General features: G+C 54.5%; 1 protein-coding gene across 4 annotated transcripts in view; it reads right to left on the bottom strand.

Annotated features, from left to right (window-relative positions):
* Positions 1 to 2191: 2191 nt before the first annotated feature.
* Positions 2192 to 21168, bottom strand: part of RANGAP1 (Ran GTPase activating protein 1) — a 42550-nt gene continuing 23573 nt past the window's right edge. For 3 of the 4 annotated variants that reach the window (XM_055253052.2, XM_063622938.1, XM_055253053.2), the window contains 11 exons: positions 18353 to 18487; positions 14782 to 14940; positions 13564 to 13677; positions 13044 to 13143; positions 12874 to 12958; positions 11171 to 11357; positions 9737 to 9856; positions 7572 to 7674; positions 6295 to 6383; positions 5895 to 6016; positions 2192 to 3264 (listed from right to left, as the gene is read on the bottom strand). In XM_055253052.2, coding sequence (XP_055109027.2) covers positions 3195 to 3264; positions 5895 to 6016; positions 6295 to 6383; positions 7572 to 7674; positions 9737 to 9856; positions 11171 to 11357; positions 12874 to 12958; positions 13044 to 13143; positions 13564 to 13677; positions 14782 to 14940; positions 18353 to 18487 — 1284 coding nt within the window. In that variant the 3' untranslated portion in view covers positions 2192 to 3194. The remainder of the gene's footprint in view (positions 3265 to 5894; positions 6017 to 6294; positions 6384 to 7571; positions 7675 to 9736; positions 9857 to 11170; positions 11358 to 12873; positions 12959 to 13043; positions 13144 to 13563; positions 13678 to 14781; positions 14941 to 18352; positions 18488 to 21168) is intronic. The other variant, XM_055253054.2, reaches the window with a different exon arrangement.

Below are 21168 nucleotides of genomic sequence, written 5' to 3'. Positions count from 1 at the left end.
TTTTAAAAAAAAAAAAAAAAAAAAAAAGGTTGTACCAATTTACACATCTGCCAGCCAGTCCAGTTGCCCCAAATCCTCACCAAACTTGGTATTCTCTTTTATATTTTAGCCACTCTAGTGAGGGCAGAAGAGTGTCACACTGTGATTATGTTTCTCTGAAGACTAATGAAATTAAGCACCTTTTCACATGCTTTTTGTAAAGTGCCTATTTGAGCTTTTTGCTTTTTCCTGTTGCCTTTTATTTATAGAAATTCTCCCAACCTGGGCAAGACGGCAACACCCTGTCTCTACAAATACAAAACATTAGCCAGGTGTGGTGGTGTGTGCCTATAGTCCCAGCTACTTGGGAGGCTGGGGTGGAACACCTGAACCCGGGAGGTAGAGGCTGCAGTGAGCTGAGATAGAAGCTGGGCAACGAGACCCTGTTTGAAAAAAATTAAAGTTATCCCCCCCCTCCACCCACATATATATACAGAGTTTGGGCAATTATTTTCTCCCTGTCTGTAAGTTGCCTTTGTACTCTTTTTTTTTTTTTGAGACGGAGTCTTTCTCTGTCCCCCAGGCTGGAGTGCAGTGGCGCGATCTCGGCTGACTACAAGCTCTGCCTCCCGGGTTCATGCCATTCTCCTGCCTCAGCCTCCCGAGTAGCTGGGACTACAGGCGCCCGCCAAAACGCCCGGCTAATTTTTTGTATTTTTTTAGTAGAGACAGGGTTTCACCGTGTTAGCCAGGATGGTCTTGATCTCCTGACCTCGTGATCCGCCCGCCTCGGCCTCCCAAAGTGCTGGGATTACAGGCTTGAGCCACCGCGCCCGGCCACCTTTGTACTCCTTAATGAATATTTTGATACACAGAAACCTGTTCTCACTGCTACATCGTTTCCACTGTGTGAACATCCCACAATAATGGCAAAGGTTAAATACAGCTTAATTTATTCATCTTTTCCTTACTCCTAAGGCCTTGAAGATACTCACCTACACTATCTCCTGCAAGCTCTCTATTTTTTGAGAAAGGCTCTCGTTGTCAATCATGCTGGAGTGCAGTGGCACAATCATAGCTTGCTGCAGCATCGACTTCTTGGGCTCAGGTGATCCTCCCACCTCAGGTTCCCAAGTAGCTGAGACTACAGGCATGCATCACCACACCCGGCTCATTTTTGTATTTTTAGTAGAGACAGGGTTTTGCCATGTTGGCCAGGCCAGTATTGAATTCCTGGGTTCAAGTGATCTGCCCGCCTCGTCCTCCCAAAGTGCTAGGATTACTACAGGCGTGAGCCACCACACCCAGGTGAAGCTCTATAATTTTGCTTAATTTTTAAAAAATTAACTGAGGTAAAATATATTAATACATAAGATCTATCATTTTAACCATTTTTATGTGTACAATTCAGTGCATTAAGTACATTCACAATGTTATGCAACCATCACCTCTCCATTTCCAGAACATCTTCATCATCCCAGAGAATCTGTTTGCAGCCTCACTCCCTATTCCACCCTTCCCCTAGCCCTGGCAACCTCTACCTTCTTGTCTCTGAATTTGCTTATTCTAGATGCCTCATCTAAATGGAATCACATTTGTCCTTTTGTGTCTGGCTTATTTTATTTAACATGTTTTCAAAGTTCATCCATGTTGTAGCTGGCCATCAGAACTTAGTGTCAGCCCCGCACCCACCCCCTACCTTATCAACTCACACAGAAGACAGGGGACAGGGCCAGCACTATCCTCTGCCACCTGGTCACCTACGTGGCCGACTTGCCAATGAGAAAATATTGCCCTCTAAGAAACCTTGGAGGGACTTCTTCTTGGAGGCCGTTTGTGGGGCACGTGGGCTCCCCAAGCACACACATGGTGTAGGGTAGGAGGTAAGGAGGGTTGGCTGGGCTGTCCTCACATATGTGGCAGTGCAGCAAACGATCCCAAGGGAAGTGGCTTCCATAGTGAAGGAGCAACACAGGAGCCAGGCGAGCTGTAGCCCAAAGGCAGGGTGCTGGGTGAGGTGTGGCCAGGCAGGAAAATGGGCCCCCACTCAGGACTGCCACTTCCCAGGTAGTGGCCTGAGGCCGAGGCCCGGCCCTTCTGCAGGGCTGACTGCCCCATAGACTGCTGCGGGGCCATGTGCTCTGCTGAGGTGGGACTCCATGTACGATGGCCCCCGAGACTATCCCGCTTTAGGTGAGAGTTTCTGAGTCTCTGAAGCTGCCACACATGACTTTATTTGTGAAGCCCCCGGGCACAGCCCAGACACACACAGAGCACAAAGGGGAAAGCATGGGGCGGTCACGGGCGCTCAGGGAGGTCGTACAGCATCTGCCCAGTCCAGACCCTACCGCTCCCCTGCCCCAGGAGGTCCTTTCAGAGCAGCATCCAGATGCAGCTTGGACATTGGGGACCCTGCCCCTCCCTCCCCAGACTAGAGAACAGCTTTGGGTTGTCAACACACCCCCTCCAGCTTAGCCCCCAGGCCAGTCACAGACGACATCTCAGCAGCCAGGAGAAGGCCCACTAGGTCCGGGGCCAGCGCAGTCCCAGCAGCTCCTGCTCCTGGACAATCTGGTGTCTGCCTGTCCACATGGTGTGGGGCCCAGGGTTGCCCTCTGCCAACAACCCCACGATCTGACCCCCACAGTCCCACCCATGGCATTCTCTGCTCTTCAGGCTGAGCGGTCAGCACAGTGGTATGGATGGTAGGGGTGACAGTTGCCGCAGGACCAGGGCTTGGTGACGAGAAGCAGCCCCAGGCAGGGCAGGAAACAGCCCAATCACAACACAGAGGGGAAGGACAGCACGCGGGCAACTCCCTGGGCTCTGGCTCCACCAGGGAGCCCGGCCGGAAGGCAGGTGGGTGGGGACAGCCATCAGGGCCCAGGCGGAGATCAGCAGAGTGCCCTCAGGTGGAGGTGAGTTTAATGGCGGAGCAGCTCACAGCCCTTTCCCCTGGTGGCCAACTCCCCGCAACAGAGCAGGGCTGGGCCAGCAGAGAGACGTTAAAACCCAAATCCCGACAGGAGGCACAGACCTGCACACGCACCATACCCACACACATACTCAGGGGACTGACAGGACACACGGGACACAGACCCGCCCTGCCTCTGGCCAGAGTCCTGTCCAAGACAACGGCGTGGGCTGCGCCTCGGTTCATCCGAGTCCCTCCGCAGCTCACTGGTCCAGGCCAAGGGATGGGAGAGGCTTTGAGGCTAGACCTTGTACAGCGTCTGCAGCAGACTGTGGCGGGCGAAGGAGCAGGATTCCAGGGCGCTGTTGGGCCTGCGGGGAAAAAAAGGGTCAGCAGGTGGGTGGATGCCTCTTGCTCCGTTTTCCAAGTGTGGGGTCCATTTTGGTGCCAGACTCATTTTTGTTAATTTGCACAATGACTCAGCAAGGGAGACATTAGCCCTCTGCTTTCTGCACACTGTGGGTGGGGGTGGGAGGTGTGAAAGGCTCAGAGAGCCAGGCACCCAAGGCCACACAGCCCAGAGCTGGCCAGAACACAGCCCCCCTCAGCCAGGCTCTCCAAGGGCCCTTCCAGCGGACATAGGCCAAGGAATCCTCACTGGCTGCCAGTGGCCACATAGGACTGGCCCACTAGAATCCAATCTGGATCACAAGTAAATGGCTAGCCATTGTTTTTTTGGTTGCTTTTTTCTTTTTTTTTTTTGAGACGGAGTCTCACTCTGTCACTCAGGCTGGAGTACAGTGGTGCGATCTCGGCTCACTGCAAGCTCCACCTCCCGGGTTCATGCCATTCTCCTGCCTCAGCCTCCCGAATAGCTGGGACTACAGGTGCCCACCACCACGCCCAGCTAATTTTTTGTATTTTTAGTAGAGACAGGGTTTCACCGTGTTAGCCAGGATGGTCTTGATCTCCTGACCTCGTGATCTTCCCACCTCGGCCTCCCAAAGTGCTGGGATTACAGGCATGAGCCACCGCGCCCGGCTGGTTGTTTTTTTCTTGAGACAGGGCCTCTCTTTGTTGCCCAGGCTGGAGTACAGTCCTAGAATCATAGCTCCCTGCATCCTTGACTTTCCAGGCTCAGGTGATCCTCCTGCCCCATCCTCCCAAGTAGCTGGGACCACAGGTACACACCACCACACCCGGCTAATTTTGTATTTTTTGTTGAGATGGGGTTTCACGAATGTTGCCCAGGCTGGCCTTGAACTCCTGGGCTCAAGTGATCCAGTTGCCTCAGCCTCATAAAGTGCTGGGATTAAAGATGGGAGCCACTGCGCCTGAGCTGGCTGTTGTTGCCCTCAATATTATTAGTTTCACTGCAAAGGAAGAAACTGAGGCAAGACTCTGGGGGACTGGGCAAGTGCAGGATGCAGCCAGGACCAGGCCTGACAACACCTCTGGCCTGCAGCCAATGAACAGGCCAGGATCTGCGCCAGGCCGGGCATCCCAGACCATTTGGCTGGGAGCTGAGGGAAGAGGGTCCGTGCATATCACTACATAGTTAATCAGTCACCTTGGACAAGACCCAGGGGGCAGACTGAGGCCTGTGCTGGAGGTTGGGCAACAAGCTGGGAAAAGGCATTCTGCTCTGACCAACAAGGGCAAGGGGCGCATGCCCAGCTTAGGATAGCACGGGGGCTGCCAGGGATACAGAGGGAACTACTCTGATCAGGGGGCAGGAAGGACACAAAGGACTTGGGTGCAGGTGCAGGCAGGGGCTGGGGCCACTGGCCAAACAAGCTCTGGACAGCATGGGCAAAGCTCGGCACTGCAGCAACAGCACTGCTGCGGAAAGGGACTCAGGGAGAGCACACTGTGCTGGGGTGGGGTGGGGTGGCGGTGAGGCTGTGGCCAGCCACAAGATTCACAGTGAGGCTTGACCTAGCCCCCGGCAGAGGAGGGCAACAGTGAGATCTGCCATTCACCAAGGCCAGTCCAGCTGCAACCCAAGGAGTGGTCTGGTGGGGGATACGCGGCCAGAAGGTAAGGCCTGGCTAAGGAGGCAGCACCATGCAGACGCTGGAGTGGACAGGGCTACCGCAGCACTAGCTGGGTGCTGGAGGCCAGTGGGGGTCACTCACGCTCCGCCAGCCCCGCCTCCTCACATGTACCAAGCATCCTGCCTCGGCTGGTGGGCTCTGGGCTCCCCCAGCAAAGGGACTTCCTTGCTCCTCTGCCTGCCCCACTTCCCCGGATGGCACCGAGTGACTGGAAGTGTGGCTGGTCAGGGCGCTTGGAGACAATCTCACCTAACCCCCCGGTTGGGCAAATGGGGAGACTAAGGCCTGATGAAGGCCACAGGTTGGCCAGAGGCCACACAGGGCCTTCAGAGGGCAAGCCTCCCGACCCCTCCCTGGTGGGGCCTTGCCTCTCTTACTTGACTGTGCCCATCACCCCATCAATGCCCCGGGACCCCCCAGGACCCTCCAGAACAAGTCCAAGGTTCACACATTGCTGAGCATTTGGCGGCTCCTGTGGCAATGTGTATCCCCAGGAGAGGGCCTGGGGCTGCAGAGCCTGGTGTGACCAGGCCCCTTTGTCCTGCGCTGCTGTGAACGTGGACAAAAAGCCACTCCAGAGATGTCACCAAGTGCAGCACCTCGCTCAGCAGATGTGGGTCTGGACACTGGCCCAGCCTCTTGCTAGTGTGTGACCAAGGGAAACTCCTTAACCAACCCGGTGCTCCTCATCTGCAAAATGGGGGCGTCGCATGTCTCCTCTCTCACTGTCCCTGAGCCCCATTGTCCTCAGCTGGGCAGAGGGGAGTGGGCCTCCCAAGGGTGCAAGGCAGATGCTGAGAGCCCAGGAGGCATGAGGGCCTCTCATGCACCTGAGCGGGGCCAGCAGGCTGGCTGGGCTGGGCCTCCCGGGACTGGGCACCTTCGGAACTGGCCAGAGAAGCCTGAGAGGGCAGGCACCGGCAGAAGGACAAGGCCACACTCACTTGGTCATGAACGCCAGCAGCAGGGGTGCAAGGGCCTTGGGGAAATAGTCCTGCTGCACCATGTGGTTCAGCGCCATCAGGGGGCCGTACAGGTTGGCAATGGCCTTGACCTTGTCTTCACTCTGTGAGGGGAACACAGTGAAAGGCGGGGTGAGCTTCAAAGTCACCTGGGGGGCCCCTGGACTCCACCATCCAGACTCTGCTGACAGTGCCCACAACTGAGTCCAGCCGGAACCTCCTCGTGAAGACCAAGGCTGCTGGGGCAGACCCAGGCCTCAGGGCCCAGTGGGCGAGACGGCTCAGGACTTGAGGTGAGGGAGGTTGGCGGGCATGGCTAAGGCAGCTTCTGTGTAGACCCAACCCACCTCCCTCCCGGGCCTGCTGTTTCTTCCGGCCTCACCTTGAGCAGACCCATGTGCACGAGAAGCCTGGTGAGGAAGGTGTTGGAGTTGAAGGACGAGGAGCTGAAAGCCTTCTTCATCAGGGCATCTGTAGGGAGAAGCAGCAGGGGCAGGCTGCTGGCTACGGCAGAGGGCTGGGCCAAGGCACCCAGGGGTCCCCCAACACTGTGCACACACAGGCTCGCCTGCTTCCTTGCCTTGATGAAGAGGCGAACATGAGAGGGACGGCAGAGACACATGAACCAAAGGGAGGGGCAGTTGGCATCAGGGGATGGGCTCAGTCCATCTACCAGCTGTGACACTCTGGCCCTTGCCCATCCTGGCCTCAGGTGTAAAATGGGCGTGGGGATGACACCCACCGTGCTCACCTCACACCGTGGGAATGGAGATTTCTTGAGGCAGGCTACCACTGGGGAGGATTCAGGTTATTTTGGCAGGGTAAGGGGACGTGCAGGGACTGTGCTAGGCTTCCTGGGAAACAGAACTAGGGCAACTTGTTCCCAAAAATGCCCACGGGCAGGCCCTCAAGGATCAGGCTTGTGTCTGGCCCCCACCTCCTTCCGAGCCTCATTTCCCACTGGCCGCCCTCCCCGCTTCGACGCCACACCAGGAAGAGGCACCACATGTCCTTCTACGCCTTTCTATCTTTTCCAGGAGCCGTGCCCCTCGCCTCAGGGCCCTTCCTCCCCTCTGCCTAACCAGAACTGGCCCAGGTTTCGTTAGATGTGGAGGCTCAGTCAAACACATGGAAACAGGGTGGAAGGTGACAGGTGCTGGAATGGAGGAAACAGACAGGGTGGGGAGAGGGTTTTGGTAGGGCTGGAGGGACGTGGGCTGGTGCTCCGAGGAAGCCCTCATAATGTTATGGGGAAAGGTGTCCTCTGTGCAAGGAACCTCCAGGTAGAGTGGACGTGAGCACAGAGGCTCCGAGGTGTGGACAAGGGCTCAGCTCTCACCATCCCTCCTCCTGATAGACCTGCGTCCATTGGGCTTGCGGATTTGACTGTCTGGACTTCCTAGAGCGGACTCTGGGTTCTAACTGTATATGGCTGTGTGGATTTGGGAAAGGCCTCAGTTTCTCAGTGGTGAAAAACAGGGAGAAGAGCACCCAGCCAGCTCCACGGCAGGACCCTGACGGAGGAAAAACTCAAGGTGGCCAAAGAGCAGTTCCCATGAGAGCACTGGGGCTGACGAGTTATGGCAACCACAAAGGATACCTGGGGCTCACGAGCATCAAGGGACAGAGGGCACCCAGGCCTCACCCAGCCCACATTACCTACTGCATCCTGCACTGCCGTCCTCACGGTAGCTTCGTCCTTGAACACAGATGACACCTTTAGGAAGGCAGAGACCACCTTCTCGGGGTCAGACGTGTCAGTCTGAGGACAAAAGAGACAATGGTTGGCCTGTGGCACATGGTGGAGATGTACCTGGGCTCTGACGCTAGCTAGGAGAGGCCTGGGCAGTACAAAGGCCCCTGGCCAGCAAGGACAGGTCCTGCCTTACCCCATGCTGTCCCTTCAGAGTCTGGCTTGGATTTGGCCTGCAGCAAGCACACATGCAGCATAGAGAGGGAATGAACGAGTGAATGAACAAGGATGAAAAATCATCCCAGCCGGGTGCGGTGGCTCATGCCTGTAACCCCAGCACTTTGGGAGGCTGAGGTGGGAGGATGGCTTGAGGCCAAAAGTTTGAGACCAGCCTGGGCAACACAGCAAGACCCATGTCAACAAAAAGGAAAAAAATTAGCCAAGGATGGTGGTGCGTGCCTATAGTCTCAGCTACTTGGGAGGCTGAGGCAGGAGGACTGCTTGAGCCCAGGAGGTTGAGGTTGCACTGAGCCATGATTGCACCACTGCACTCCAGCCAGAGTGACAAAGCAAAACATTGTCTCAGAAAAAAAAAAAAAAAAAAATCATTTCAGGGATCCAGTGGTCCCCATCTTGTAATCGAACTTGAAGAAATAATCTAGCATGTAGACAATACTCACAACGCAGAGCCGTTTACCTCAACCTCACAACAGGGAAAAGTGGAAAAAAACGTCAGAAACAGTGCCTGGCTTTTAAGTGCTACATCCACACATTGGAATAAAAATCCTGACATGAGTTTTATGGGCACAAGAAAGTGATGAACGGTGTTAAACCAAAGTGATAGGCCACAGAAAGGCTTATATCATCTGATTTATCATGTTAAAAGAAACAAAGAGGCCGGGCGCGGTGGCTCACGCTTGTAATCCCAGCACTTTGGGAGGCCGAGGCGGGCGGATCACGAGGTCAGGAGATCGAGACCATGGTGAAACCCCGTCTCTACTAAAAATACAAAAAATTAGCCGGGCGTGGTGGCGGGCGCCTGTAGTCCCAGCTACTCGGAGAGGCTGAGGCAGGAGAATGGCGTGAACCCGGGAGGCGGAGCTTGCAGTGAGCCGAGATTGCACCACTGCACTCCAGCCTGGGCGACAGAGCGAGACTCCGTCTCAAAAAAAAAAAAAAAAAAAAGAAACAAAGAATACAGGCAAAACCTGACAAAGCAATTGGCCGAAATGTTAAGCCAACTCTGAGAGTGGGCCCGTTTGATTTCTCTGTAACCTCGGAGCCTCCGCTTTCTTATCTATAAAATAAGGGCTGGCCAGGTGCAGTGTCTCATGCCTGTAATCCTAGCACTTTGGGGGGCTGAGGTGGGTGGATCATGAGGTCAGGAGTTCGAGACCAGCCTGGCCAACATGGTGAAACCTCATCTCTACTAAAAATACAAAAATTAGCTGGGTGCGGGAGGCTGAGGCAGAAGAATCACTTGAACCCAGGAGGCAGAGTCTGCAGTGAGCCGAGATCGTGCCACTGCACTCCAGCCTGGGCGACAGAGTGAGACTCCGTCTCAAAAAATAAATAAATAAATAAATAAAAAATAAAATAAGGGCAGTAGAGTCTACATTTCATGTTGCCAAGAGGCTTAAATAAAATCATGCCCAAATACAGTGCCTGACAGAAAATGGATGCCCCAAAGATCATCTCTGAATGAATGAATGAGCCAACCAACAAGTGAGGCTGGAGTGAGGGCACCCGTCCTGCAATAGGCACGTCACTTCCAAAGGAGCCCTGGGCAACAGAGTTGTTCTCGAAGCAGCTGGGCTGACAGAACACGCAAAGAGAAGCCAAGGAGGGGGTGGGCACATGCAAGAGTCTTAAGGAAATTCCCTAACCCCAGTCAGCATGGGAGCTGGTGAGCTGCACTTTCTGTAGGCTGAGTGGGGAGGGAACATTTGCAACCCCTGGAGGCTTATAAATACCCTGGACATTTGAGCGTGTTGTAACAGTGGCAGGCCAAGCCTCCCCGCTCCCAGCTGAGAGCGTCGCACCCCCAGGTCCCTGAGCTGTTCGTCCCTTTTCTCTAACAGCTCCAGAAGCCACAGCGCATACAGCGTGGGGGTCAAGGTGTGGTTATTACCTGCTGGGCTATCAGCACGGAGCTCTTGGGCCCTAGGCGCAGCAGCTTCTCTGGAGAGGGAAAAGCCAGGAAGGTGGAGACGTCTGCAGGAGGTGGGGAGGACAGCACGGGAGCTGGCTCCTGGGAAGTAGGGGCACAGAGGCTCTGGAGAATTCCGGACCCCAGACTCCCCAACACAGCTGTGCCCATCCCCACACCCAGCACATCCACCCTTCACTCCAGCCCATCTAGGCTCAAAGTCTAGAATTCTTCCTCCCACTCAGCTGCATTTCCCATCTATCAACATCACCCAGAGATGCTGGCCCTGGATGGCTGTTGGTCCAGGAGCCTTTGGGGTGAGGGGGAAGCCACCTCCCTGGGACTCAAAAAACCTGCTACGGCCAAGTGGATCCTCGTCATGACATGCAGTGCCCCAGAAGTGACTACAGAGGCAATGGGGGCAAAAGTGGGTCCCTGTAGAACTACAGTCCAGCCTGGGTAAGCCCTGCTAGCACCAGAGGTGCCCAGAGAAAAACCTGAATTGAGGCGCACCTAGCCATTTGTTTAATTGCTTCCATAAACCAGAGAAGCAGCCCAATTCAGCATAAGCGTGGGGAGTCCTTGTCCAGAGCCAAGTTCTCCAGGAGCTTTACTTAGGAACCTGACAGGGAAGGCAAATGAATGAACTGGAGGTGTGGCAGCCCTGATGCCACCAGCCCCGGGCCAGACAGGGGACACCAAGTGCCCAAGCCAGGTCATGGCCCAGCCACCATCCCAGGAATGGGGGAGCGGTTCCTAAGGGTCACCAAGACAATCCTCTGGTGGGTGGGAAAAAAAAAAATCAGAATTTCTATTTATGCTTATTTGTTTCTTCTTTCAGAAGTCCTTATGCATATCTTATAATATACATAATGCAGCAGCACTGCCACTTATAAATAGACATTTATATTGGGGTAAATAGAAATATAGGTAACTACGGCCGGGTGCGGTGGCTCAATGCCTGTAATCCCAGCACTTTGGGAGGTCGAGGCGGGTGGATCACCTGAGGTCAAGAGTTCAAGACCAGCCTGGCCAACATGGCGAAGCCCCGGCTCTACTAAAGATACAAAAATTAGCCAGGCGTGGTGGCAAGCATCTGTAATCCCAGCTGTTTGGGAGGCTGAGGCATGAGAATCGCTTGAACCCAGGAGGCAGAGGTTGCAGTGAGCTGAGATCACACCACTGCACTCCAGCCTGGGTGACAAGAGTGAGACTCCGTCTCAAAAAAAAAAAAAAAAAAGAAATATAGGTAACTATCATTACACTGGGACCATTTTCTTTTTTTTACTCAATATCATGCAATAAAAAAAAAATGTTTGTGGCTACTATGCTTAACGAGACACCACTGTGAAAGTGCCTCAGGATTTCACGTTCTCAGGACCAAGGCTCTGATCGCGGCAAATGATAGAAACTCACCCCAGTGTTAGGGTCCAGAATCTTCCGTGAGGGCGTGGCTGACTTCTCTCCCTGCCCTTGCTGCTGAGGCTCTTCTTCCTCCTCCTCCTCCTCTTCCTCCTCTTCCTCATCTTCCTCCTCCTCCTCTTCTTCTGCTTCCTCTTCTTCCTCTTCTCCTTCCTCCTCCTCCTCCTCGTCCTCGTCATCACTGCAGAAAGAGCTGGCTGAAGCAGATCCTCTCTACCCAGCAGCCCAGGTTGGCTCCAAGGCCTAGCTCCATAAGCCCAGAGACCTTACCTCAGCCAGGCGGGAGAGAGCCTGGTGGGGTGGGAGCACCTGTTCCCAGGGCAGGGGCAGGTGGATCACCAGGGAAATCCACGCTGTGGACACAAAAGAATCAGATCGGCCAGGCACGGTGGCTCATGCCTGTAATCCCAGCACTTTGGGAGGCCGAGGCGGGTGGATCACGAGGTCAGGAGACCGAGACCATCCTGGCTAACTCAGTGAAACCCCATCTCTACTAAAAATATAAAAAATTAGCCGGGTGTGGTGGCGGGCGCCTGTAGTCCCAGCTACTCGGGAGGCTGAGGCAGGAGAATGGTGTGAACCCGGGAGGTGGAGCTGGCAGTGAGCCGAGATTGTGCCACTGCACTCTAGCCTGGGCAACAGAGCGAGACCCTGTTCCCCCCCCCACAAAAAAAAAATCAGATCTTGTCCCTGTCCTCAAGGAGCCCCAGGTTTCATGGGGAGACAGAAAAGGAAGACAGCTTTGTCACACCTACAGCCCAGGGCTTGGCAGGAACACTGCCCAGGTTGAGATGCCAGGGCAGGGGCGCCCACATCCACATGACCTCAGGAAGCTACAGGTGTGGGGGAGGAAGAAGAGTAGGGGTATCCTTGCCCCACAGGAAGGCTGGTCCATTTCCCAGGGACAGTGGGGCCTGTGAGGTTCAGCCCACCTCAGAGTCCCCAGTTCCCAGCCTCAGCTCAGGGCCTAGCACCGAGGAGACACGACTGAGTATCTGACACACAAATGAGGCTGACTTGGAGATGCGAGGGGCACAGGGAGCCAGATGCTGATGGCCCAATCGGACTTGGATCCAGGAGATGGCCGCTCCCCGGCCACCCACCTTCGCCTCCAAGTAGACTCCCAAGGCCCCACAGTCTCTTCCTTTCTAGAGTCAGCATCTTAAGAACAATCCTGAGTGCAGCCCCTTCTGGCTGCCCCCACCTCCCACCCCCATCACTCCCCAGGCCCCCACATCAGGATGAGATCTGGCCTCACCCCTTCAGAGGCCTCCCCAACTCCACCACTCTACAGGATGGCCGCGCTCAGCCCGTACGAGCTCCTCTGTTGAATGGACAACTCATTCTGTCTCCACCCCATGAGACAGAAACCCTGACTGTCCCACCCTTATAGCCCTGATGCCTAGTGTATGACCTGGTACATAACAGGAGTGCAACCAACGTTTCTGAATAAATACAAGTAGAAACAAATAAAGGGGCCAGGTGTGGTGGTGGGTGCCTGTAATCCCAGCTACTTGGGAGGCTGAGGCAGGGGAATCACTTGAACCCAGGAGGTGGAAGCTGCAGTGAGCCGAGATCGTGCCACTGTACTTTAGCCTGGGCAACAGAGCAAGACTCCATCTCAAGAAAATAAAAAGAAAGAAAGAAAGGAATGGCCTGACCCCGACCTCTGGGGCCACCCACCCCGAGTTCCCTACCTGAGGGACGTCAGCACCTTGGCCATGTTGAAGCCCTCCAGCACCTCCTGAAGCTGTTCACAGCCTTCTTCTCCCAGGGTGTTGCCTGCTCAAGGGGAGGGAAGAGCAGTCAGCCGGGGTGCCAGGGTCAGCCTAGCAGACCTGTGCAGAGGCCTCCCCCATCCGACTACCATTCAGGTCCAGCTTCTCCAGCTCAGCTTTGTCTACCATGGCCTCAGCAACAGCCAGGGCAGCATCCCTCTTGATTTCACAGAATGACAAGTTCAGCTCCTGAAAATAAGAGGAAGGGTTGGAGGCAGGCAGAAACCCGGGCCAGGACACCAGGTTCTACTCTAAGCCTCAGTTTCCCAAAGTGAGGATATGGCAGGCTCTGTCCTCCAGGTTGGGCAAAGTGGGCAGGAAGAATAACACCAACAACAAAAATAATGCCCTGCAGCCAACGATGAGTCACGTACTGTGTTTACTTAAATTATACGACAGTGACGTACAGCGCTCCCTGACTCCCGCTTTAGAAATGAAGAAACCATGGCTCAGAAGGGTGAGGAGGCCCACACAGCATCACAGGGCCCAAAGTGGAGGAGCTGGGATATGGACGCAGGCCCACCTGCCTTCAGACCAGACCCCTGTGCCCCCAGCCGCCCCACCACCCACAGACCCCAGAGGAAGGACATCAGGCGTCCAGGCTGGCACCTTTAGCTTGGGCAGGCCGCCGCGGATGGCATCTGCAATGGCAACTGCACCCTTGGAGCGCACCAGGCAGTCCCCAAAATTAATCACCTCCACCTGCCGCAAGGTCTTCAAGGTCTGTGAGGGGGAAGCAAGGGTCCAGAGTGAGGGTGCAGAACACACCCCAGCCCTCAGCAAGCCCCGGGGGCCCCACACGGTCACATCCCACACCAGCCACCACACACTGTCCTCCTCTGCAAGTCACCAGCTTTGCCGTCTTCTCCTTGTTGGCCTCTGGGCCCCTGGCCAAACCTCTTCCACCCCTCCCCACGTTACGGCCAGAACTCTTCCTGAGACCAACCGAGCAAGGCTCCTGCCCGAGTCTCTGGGCCTTCCACACATAAGCTGATCCCTCTGCCTGAAACACCCATCCCCCACCCTCTGTCCAGAGAAAGACCACTTGCCCTATACAACTTAGCCAAAATGTGATCTCTGCCAGGAAGCCTGCCCTAAGTCTGATTTGAACTTCCTTCTGGAGTGTTCCCCAATACCTGCACACATCTCTGCTAACACATAGGCAGCCGGACTAGCCTTCTGTGGGGCCACGGGGCCCTGGCAGCCAAGAAGCCACTGCATTCAGAGCCCGGCACTGTTACCACTGGCAGCTTCCTTCCCTCCTCGAGCTAGGGTCTCCCTGAAGGCGGCGTCTTTGGCTCAACCCTGTGTGGCCTGCACTTGGTACAAAGCCAAGCACTAAATGGGGCTCAAAAAACAGCTGCTGGGCCAGGCACAGTGGCATGCACCTGTAATCCCAGCTACTCAGAAGGCTGAGGTGGGAGGATCACTTGAGCCCAGAAGTTCAAGACCAGCTTGGGCAACAGTAAGACTCCGTCTCAAAAAGTGATAATAAATAACAAAACAAACAACAGCTGCTGAACAAATCAACCAGGAAAACAGATGTGGGGAGCAGCCTGCTCCTGTGCAGCCTGAAAACAAACCAGCGCCAGCCGCTGGGGGCCACAGAGGCGGCTCAGGAGGTGGCATGAAGAATCAGAGCTGCGCGAGGAGGGCGCGGGTTACCTTGGGACCTGCAACCCTGTTCAGGACGTGTTCAAAGAGATGGAGTCATGGGGCACACACCCAGGGGGCAGGCAGGGGGTAGAGGAGTCCCTGCTAAACGGAGCCCCGGCTTCCCTGGAAAGACAGTAGCCAGCCTAACTGGCTCTGCCACACTCGCCTCACCTCGGCCATGGCCACGGCGCCCTTCTCAGTGAAGGTGTTGTCATTCAGGTTGATGACCCGCAGCAGGGGGTTGACAGCGAAAGCCTGGGCCAGGGCAGTGATGCCAGGGTGGTTGATCCCATTCTGTGGCATGTGGACCTCCTCCAGGGTCCCGATGACCTGTGAAGAGGGGGCAGAGAGTGGAGGGGGCCCCGAGTGCCAGGTTACATCCAGCAGGCAGGAGAGCAATTCCACACAGCAGGCACAGGAATGGGCTGCCGCCAGCACAGGACAGGGGCTCGTCTGTGGGATTTTGGGGCATGGCTGCATCTGACTCTTTCCACAACCTCAATGAGGGAGGTCTACTGCCTGGGATAGGATCCCACCAGAGAAAAGACTAGGGATCAAAGAGGCAAAGTGACTTGCCCCGGGTCACAGAGCTCTAGATCCAGCAGGTCGATTTCTTGTTCTCAGTCTGGTGTCCTCGGCACAGCGGGGACCCTGGCTCTGGTGGGCAGTCACTCACGGCCCTTCTCTGGATGACATAGCTCCATGTGACCTTTCTTTCTTGGGGGCCCTCCTAGCCCATCCACCTACACAACATAACCCCTTCGACATGGCGTCCTTCTCTAGGGATGAGGAGGGTGTTCCCTGGCCCATGCAGCCCTATCACACCCTGGCCTTTTGATACCCATTCTCTCTGCCTCCTTATTTTCTTTTTCTTTTTGCTTTTTTTGAGACGGAGTCTCTTTCTGTCACCCAGGCTGGATTGCGGTGGCATGATCTTGGCTCATCGCAACCTCCGCCTCCCAGGTTCAAGTGATTCTCCTGCCTCAGCCTCCTGAGTAGCTGAGATTACAGGCGTGCGCTGGGCCAGGGGCTGGGCCAGGCTACTGTCAGCATTCGCACCATCTAACTTCACCTCTTCTGAGCCTGGCAGATGACACTCCTTGGTCAGAGGGGCCTGCCGACTAATTTTGTATTTTTAGTAGAGATGGGGGTTTCACCATGTTGGGCAGGCTGGTCTCGAACTCCTGACCTCAGGTGATCCAGCTTCCTCGGCCTCCCAATGTGCTGGGATTACAGGCATGCGATACCACACCCGGCCAGTCAGCATTTTCTTGACAGGCTAACTCATATGAGTTCTAGGGCTCTTGTTTTGGTCACCTCCTCTCCTAGAAAGTCTTCCTGGATTCCCCCAGCCAGGGGCCAGTGCGCTTCCTCTGTGCTCCCGGAGCACCTGGTCCCTCCTCTATCATGGTGGTCCTCATCCTGCCTACATTCAAAGCCTATATTCTGCAGCCCACCAGCCCCTGAGGTTTGGAGGAGAGGGCCGTGTCCCAGTCTCCACTGTGACCCAGGACTGAGGGTTGGCCTGGCATAACTGTGCCAAGGAACCTTCTGCTGTCTTCAGGTGCTCAGTGCAACATGAGGCAATGTGGGAAGCAGGTGGTCCACAAATAAATACAGGAATGCCAACTTGGGCACACTCCAGGTCAGGCCTTCTTAATATTTTCTGTGCCATGAACCCTTCAGGCAGTCTGGTGAAGCCCCTGGGTCCCCTCCTCAAAAAATGTTTGTTTTTTTTTTAATTTTAAGATAAATTATACAGAATTACAAAGGAAATCAACTCAGTTGGAACAGTTATCAAAACATTTAGGAAAAAACTCCAAACGCATGCTGTAGTGACATACAAACTTCTTGTTAATGCACTAAATAACAAGACCTAGGGGTGGGTCCAATATTACTGTAATTTTGATGTAGTAAGAAATATTTCTATATATCAGCAATAACTATAACTTCATATGAAACATCTGTGATTTCCACTGGGGATAAAGTCACAAGATTTTCTTTTTATTTATTTTTTTAAAAACTTTAAGCTGGGCGCTGCGGCTTATGCGTATAATCCCAGCACTTTTAGGAGGCCAAGGTGGGTGGATCACCTGAGGTCAGGAGTTTGAGACCAGCCTGGCTAACATGGTGAAACCCCATCTCTACTAAAATACAAAAATTAACTGGGTGGGCATGGTGGTGCGCACCTGTAGCCAGCTAATCGGGAGGCTGAGGTGGGAGGATCACTTGAGCCTGGGAAGCTCCAACTGCAGTGGGCTGAGATTGCACCGTTGTACTCCAGCCTGGGCAACAGAGTGAGACCCTGTCTCAACAAAAATTTTTTTTTGGGGTTCAGGGACTACATGTGCTTGTTTGTTATGTGGGTAGTCACAGGCCTTTCTAATGCTGTGAGGTTGTCTACATTCATAATCAAAGGTCACACTACATATTTTAGCTACATTAGTAATAAATAATGATGTTATTTTTTCCTCAACCATGTTCACAGACCCCTGAATTCTATCCACATACTGGGGGGGGTTAAGAACCCCCATTTTAAGACCACCAGAGGACACCTATGAAGGCTCAGCACAACCACAGCGCACCCCCTCCTCCCAGTGCACTGAGGACAGCAGGCTGAGGGCAGGGAGGGATCCAAGGATGGCAGCGAGGCCCTCACCAGCTCCAGAGGAGGCAGCAGGAGCTCCCCTGCAGCCAGGGGTGCAGGGAGACACAAGGCAGATCTCTGCGATGTCCACTTGGCACTGAAGAAGGCAAAGGGTGTCTACAGGCAGCCTCGGTGGGCAGCCAGGACAGTGGGTGCCATTCCGGCCCGTATGAGCAATGCTCCTAGGATACTGTTTGCTGAAGAAAACATTTAAATTAAGAGAAGAGGGGCCGGGCGTGGTGGCTCACGCCTGTAATCCCAGTACTTTGGGAGGCCCAGGCAGGCAGATAACTTGAGGTCAGGAGTTCGAGACCACCTGGCCAACATGGTAAAACCCCATCTCTAATAAAAATACAAAAATTAGCCGGGTGTGGTGGCAGGTGCCCGTAATTCCAGCTACTCGGGAGGCTGAGGCAGAACTGCTTGAACCTGGGAGGCGAAGACTGCAGTGAGCCAAGATCGCACACTGCACTCCAGTATGGCTTACAGAATGAGAATCTGCCTCAAAAAAAACAGAAAAGAGAGGAGGGAGACAGACCCCAAAGTTTTCAGTCCTGTTAGAGGCAACTGTAGCCTTCTGCTGGCACTCACGGTCGGGGACTCAGCAATGTCCTGCGGGGATGGGTAGAGGAGGAGAGTGGAAGAGGAGTGGGGACAAGGTCACCTGAGAGCATGTCATTTGACACCTGAGCCCTGCGGCTGCCCCTGCCTATCTCCGTCTTGGAAGTCTGGTATGTTCCTTCTCTGTGCCCCACACCAGGGGCTGGGCCAGGCTACTGTCAGCATTCGCACCATCTAACTTCACCACTTCTGAGCCTGGCAGATGACACTCCTTGGTCAGAGGGGCCTGCCTGGCCTGAAGCCTCACCTGAGGGAGCCAGTCACACACCTTTCCAGAAAGTCACACACCTTTCCAGAAATGCACGACAGGAATCCTGGCTCATTTTCAGATGGGTTAACAGGCTTGGAGAGGGCACGTGACGCCCCAGGTCTCTTGGTTGAGTGCCAGCCCTGGGATTAGCATCCAGAACTGTCAGCCTACTATGCCGAGTGCACCTCAAGGCCGCAGCGGCAGGATGGACAGAAACCACTCACCCTAAAAGCTTCTGCCAAGGCAGTGGCGCCATCGTTCTCCAGACGGTTTCTGCCAGCCACAAAGACCTTCAGGGACAGAGGCTTGCCTTGGGCACTGGATTTCCGGTGACATTCGGTCAGAGCTGCAGCCAGGATCTGTGGGGAAAGGCAAGGGGCCCAGGCCATGGGCAGGAGCCCCTTCTCCCAGCGGGGTGGCCACTGCCACTGAACTGCTCTTCAACATCCCACACCACCCATCGCTGCAGGTCAAGGCACACAGGACTGCTAACAGCACAATAGTCACACCTTCCATATGCTTAGCACTTCAGTTACAAAAGGTTTTTATCTCTAATGCTGTGTCACACCAGCCTGAGAGGTTTAGATTCACTTTCGAGACGGGGAGACCAAGCCCTATTGAGCAAAGGGAGAGACCACATGGAGTGCATGAACTTTCAGCCAGGTCCAGGGGAAGGACTTCCTAGTCAGCTCACTTCACTGTCTAAGGCCCTCTGCTAGGTGGGAACATCATGACTCCCGTTTTCCAGCTGAAGAAACCCAGGGTAAGAGGAATGGAAACTTTCTTATGGTCAATAAAGAAGTGGTGGACTCTGGACCAAAGCCCAAATCTTCCAGCTTCTCTTCCACACACCACAATGTCCAAGGGAGCCAGCTGCCAAGTCCACGGTCCAGACGAACCTGTCTGATACATGCCTGTGCCTAAGCTGGCCAGGCACAGCAGGGGCTTGCCTGCTGGTGGTAAAAACCTAACACCCAGCTTGCCCTGTCCCTGGTGTGGTGCCAGGAAGTAGCTTCTACGCTGGTTACACCATTAGGAAAAGCACTGAAAAACGGAGACTGACCAATGGGAATCAGAGCCCATGGTAAATGCGACATAAAAGAATCACGAGCTAGTGCACCAAGAGAGAAGTGATATTTGCAGAACACCTGATGTTTGCAGAGCACCTGCTAGGGCCTGGGCATCCTCGGCATATTTTCTCGTTTCAACCTCAACAGCAGCCTGGGAGGCAGGCAGGATTGGCCGTACTTTACAGATGAGGAAGCTGAGGCTCTGAGAGATGAGTGAATTGGCCAAGGTCACCCGGCAAGTATTTAGCAAAGCCGCACATGGCGGGTAGGTTGGCCTAACTCCTGGCATGAGACTGCACACAGCCGTCCTTGAGGAACAGAAAAGCCAGCACCTGCCTGACTCCACAGTGGTGATGGTGGATCACGCACACACAATCACACACACACTCAGGGTAGAGACATCAAACTTCGGCCAAAGACCAGCCTCCGAGGAAGCTACTCAGCAGCAGCAGCTGACTGCTAGGTCACCCCCATTCTCCCAGATTCCCTGGAGGCCATGTGGTGAGGGCCTTAGCTCCTGCAGGAGTCCAACTTGGGTATGGAGAGTTCCCAAGCACAGGGCCATGCCTCTTGCCCCGCCAACACCTCTGGGACCTTCTATTCTCATGGTGCATGGCGCAGAAACCACACTAAACACACTGCCCAGAAGAAAAAGATTCCAAAGGACCTGCAGGCCTTGGTTAGACACCCAGACCATGGCGTATGAGCTCCCAAGAGGCAAAGGTCAACAAGGCCGAGACCCAGAGACCTAATCAAACCAGTGGTCAGGGAGGCGCAATCAAACTCCAGGGTGGGCCTGTCTGCCCAGGAGGCCCTCTGGCCCTGGGTCTAAAACTCATTCCCCAACTCACCCCACTACAAGTATAGGACAGGCCAGACAACTCCTGGCCAGTAGGAAAGCTCCCTGAGCCTCGGTTTCCAGGCACTGCTGGGAAGGAGAAGGGAAGTAATGGAAGGAAAACCGAAGCACTTTGCTAGAATAGAGTCTCTGGCTCTCCCAGCGTATCTCACTCACTCTAGGTTGGGCCACACCTGCTTTCTGTGCTGATGCAAACATTTTTATATGTTTCTGTTTGGTTTTTGTTGTTGTTGTTCTTTTTTTTTTGAGACAGAGTTTTGCTCTTATTGCCCAGGCTGGAGTGCAGTGGTGCCATCTCGGCTCACTCCAACCTCTGCCTCCCAGGTTCAAGCAATTCTCTTGCCTCAGCCTTCCGAATAGCCGGGACTACAGGCACCTGCCACCACACCCAGCTAATTTTTGTATTTTTAGTAGAGATGGGGTTTCACCATGTTGGCCACGCTGGTCTCGAACTCCTGACCTCAGGTGATCCACCCGACTCAGCCTCCCGAAGTGCTGGGATTACAGGCGTGAGCCACTGTGCCACTATGCCCGGCCCATTTTTACATCTTAACACAGGGATAGCTTATTGCCCAAGTGGACTTGGGGGAGGGCTGGCTAAGGCACGCACAGAGCCTGCCCCTGCTCACCCTCACATCAGGCCGAGGGACACAGGCGCCCTCTGCAGGGGAGGCCACTCCAGCTACTCAGCCTGGGGCTCCATGGGCCTCACAGCACTAGCTATGTGATCCACTCCACTCCATCTCTCTAAGCCTATGCTGAGTCATGTGGAAAAACGAGGATGGCACCAGCCACCTTTCAGTGTGGGTGGGAAAAGTTAAGGTATTGCATATTCAAATAAGATGTCCAACTGCTGTTAGTTCCATGTCCCCAGCCCTTTTCTCCCTTTGGTTAGAAAGTATGTGTAGGGGTTGCAGCCTGGCACTCAGTGTCCTCCAACCCTGGGTCTAAAGGCACTGGGATGGGGTTGGAAGAGAATAATACAGCAGGCCACCCTTGATGCAGGTTCTGGGAAGCAAAGAAGCTCCACTCTACACTGACCAGCCCAACATGAAGCTCTACACTGACCTTGCCTGAGGACACCCCCCTGGGCAAGGCCCTGTCCAGGAAT

Source organism: Symphalangus syndactylus, chromosome 18 (assembly GCF_028878055.3).
Source record: "Symphalangus syndactylus isolate Jambi chromosome 18, NHGRI_mSymSyn1-v2.1_pri, whole genome shotgun sequence".
Taxonomy (NCBI): Eukaryota; Metazoa; Chordata; class Mammalia; order Primates; family Hylobatidae; genus Symphalangus; species Symphalangus syndactylus.
The sequence above is the reverse complement of the archived record's forward strand: the minus strand, read 5'-3'. Positions and strand labels throughout refer to the sequence as shown.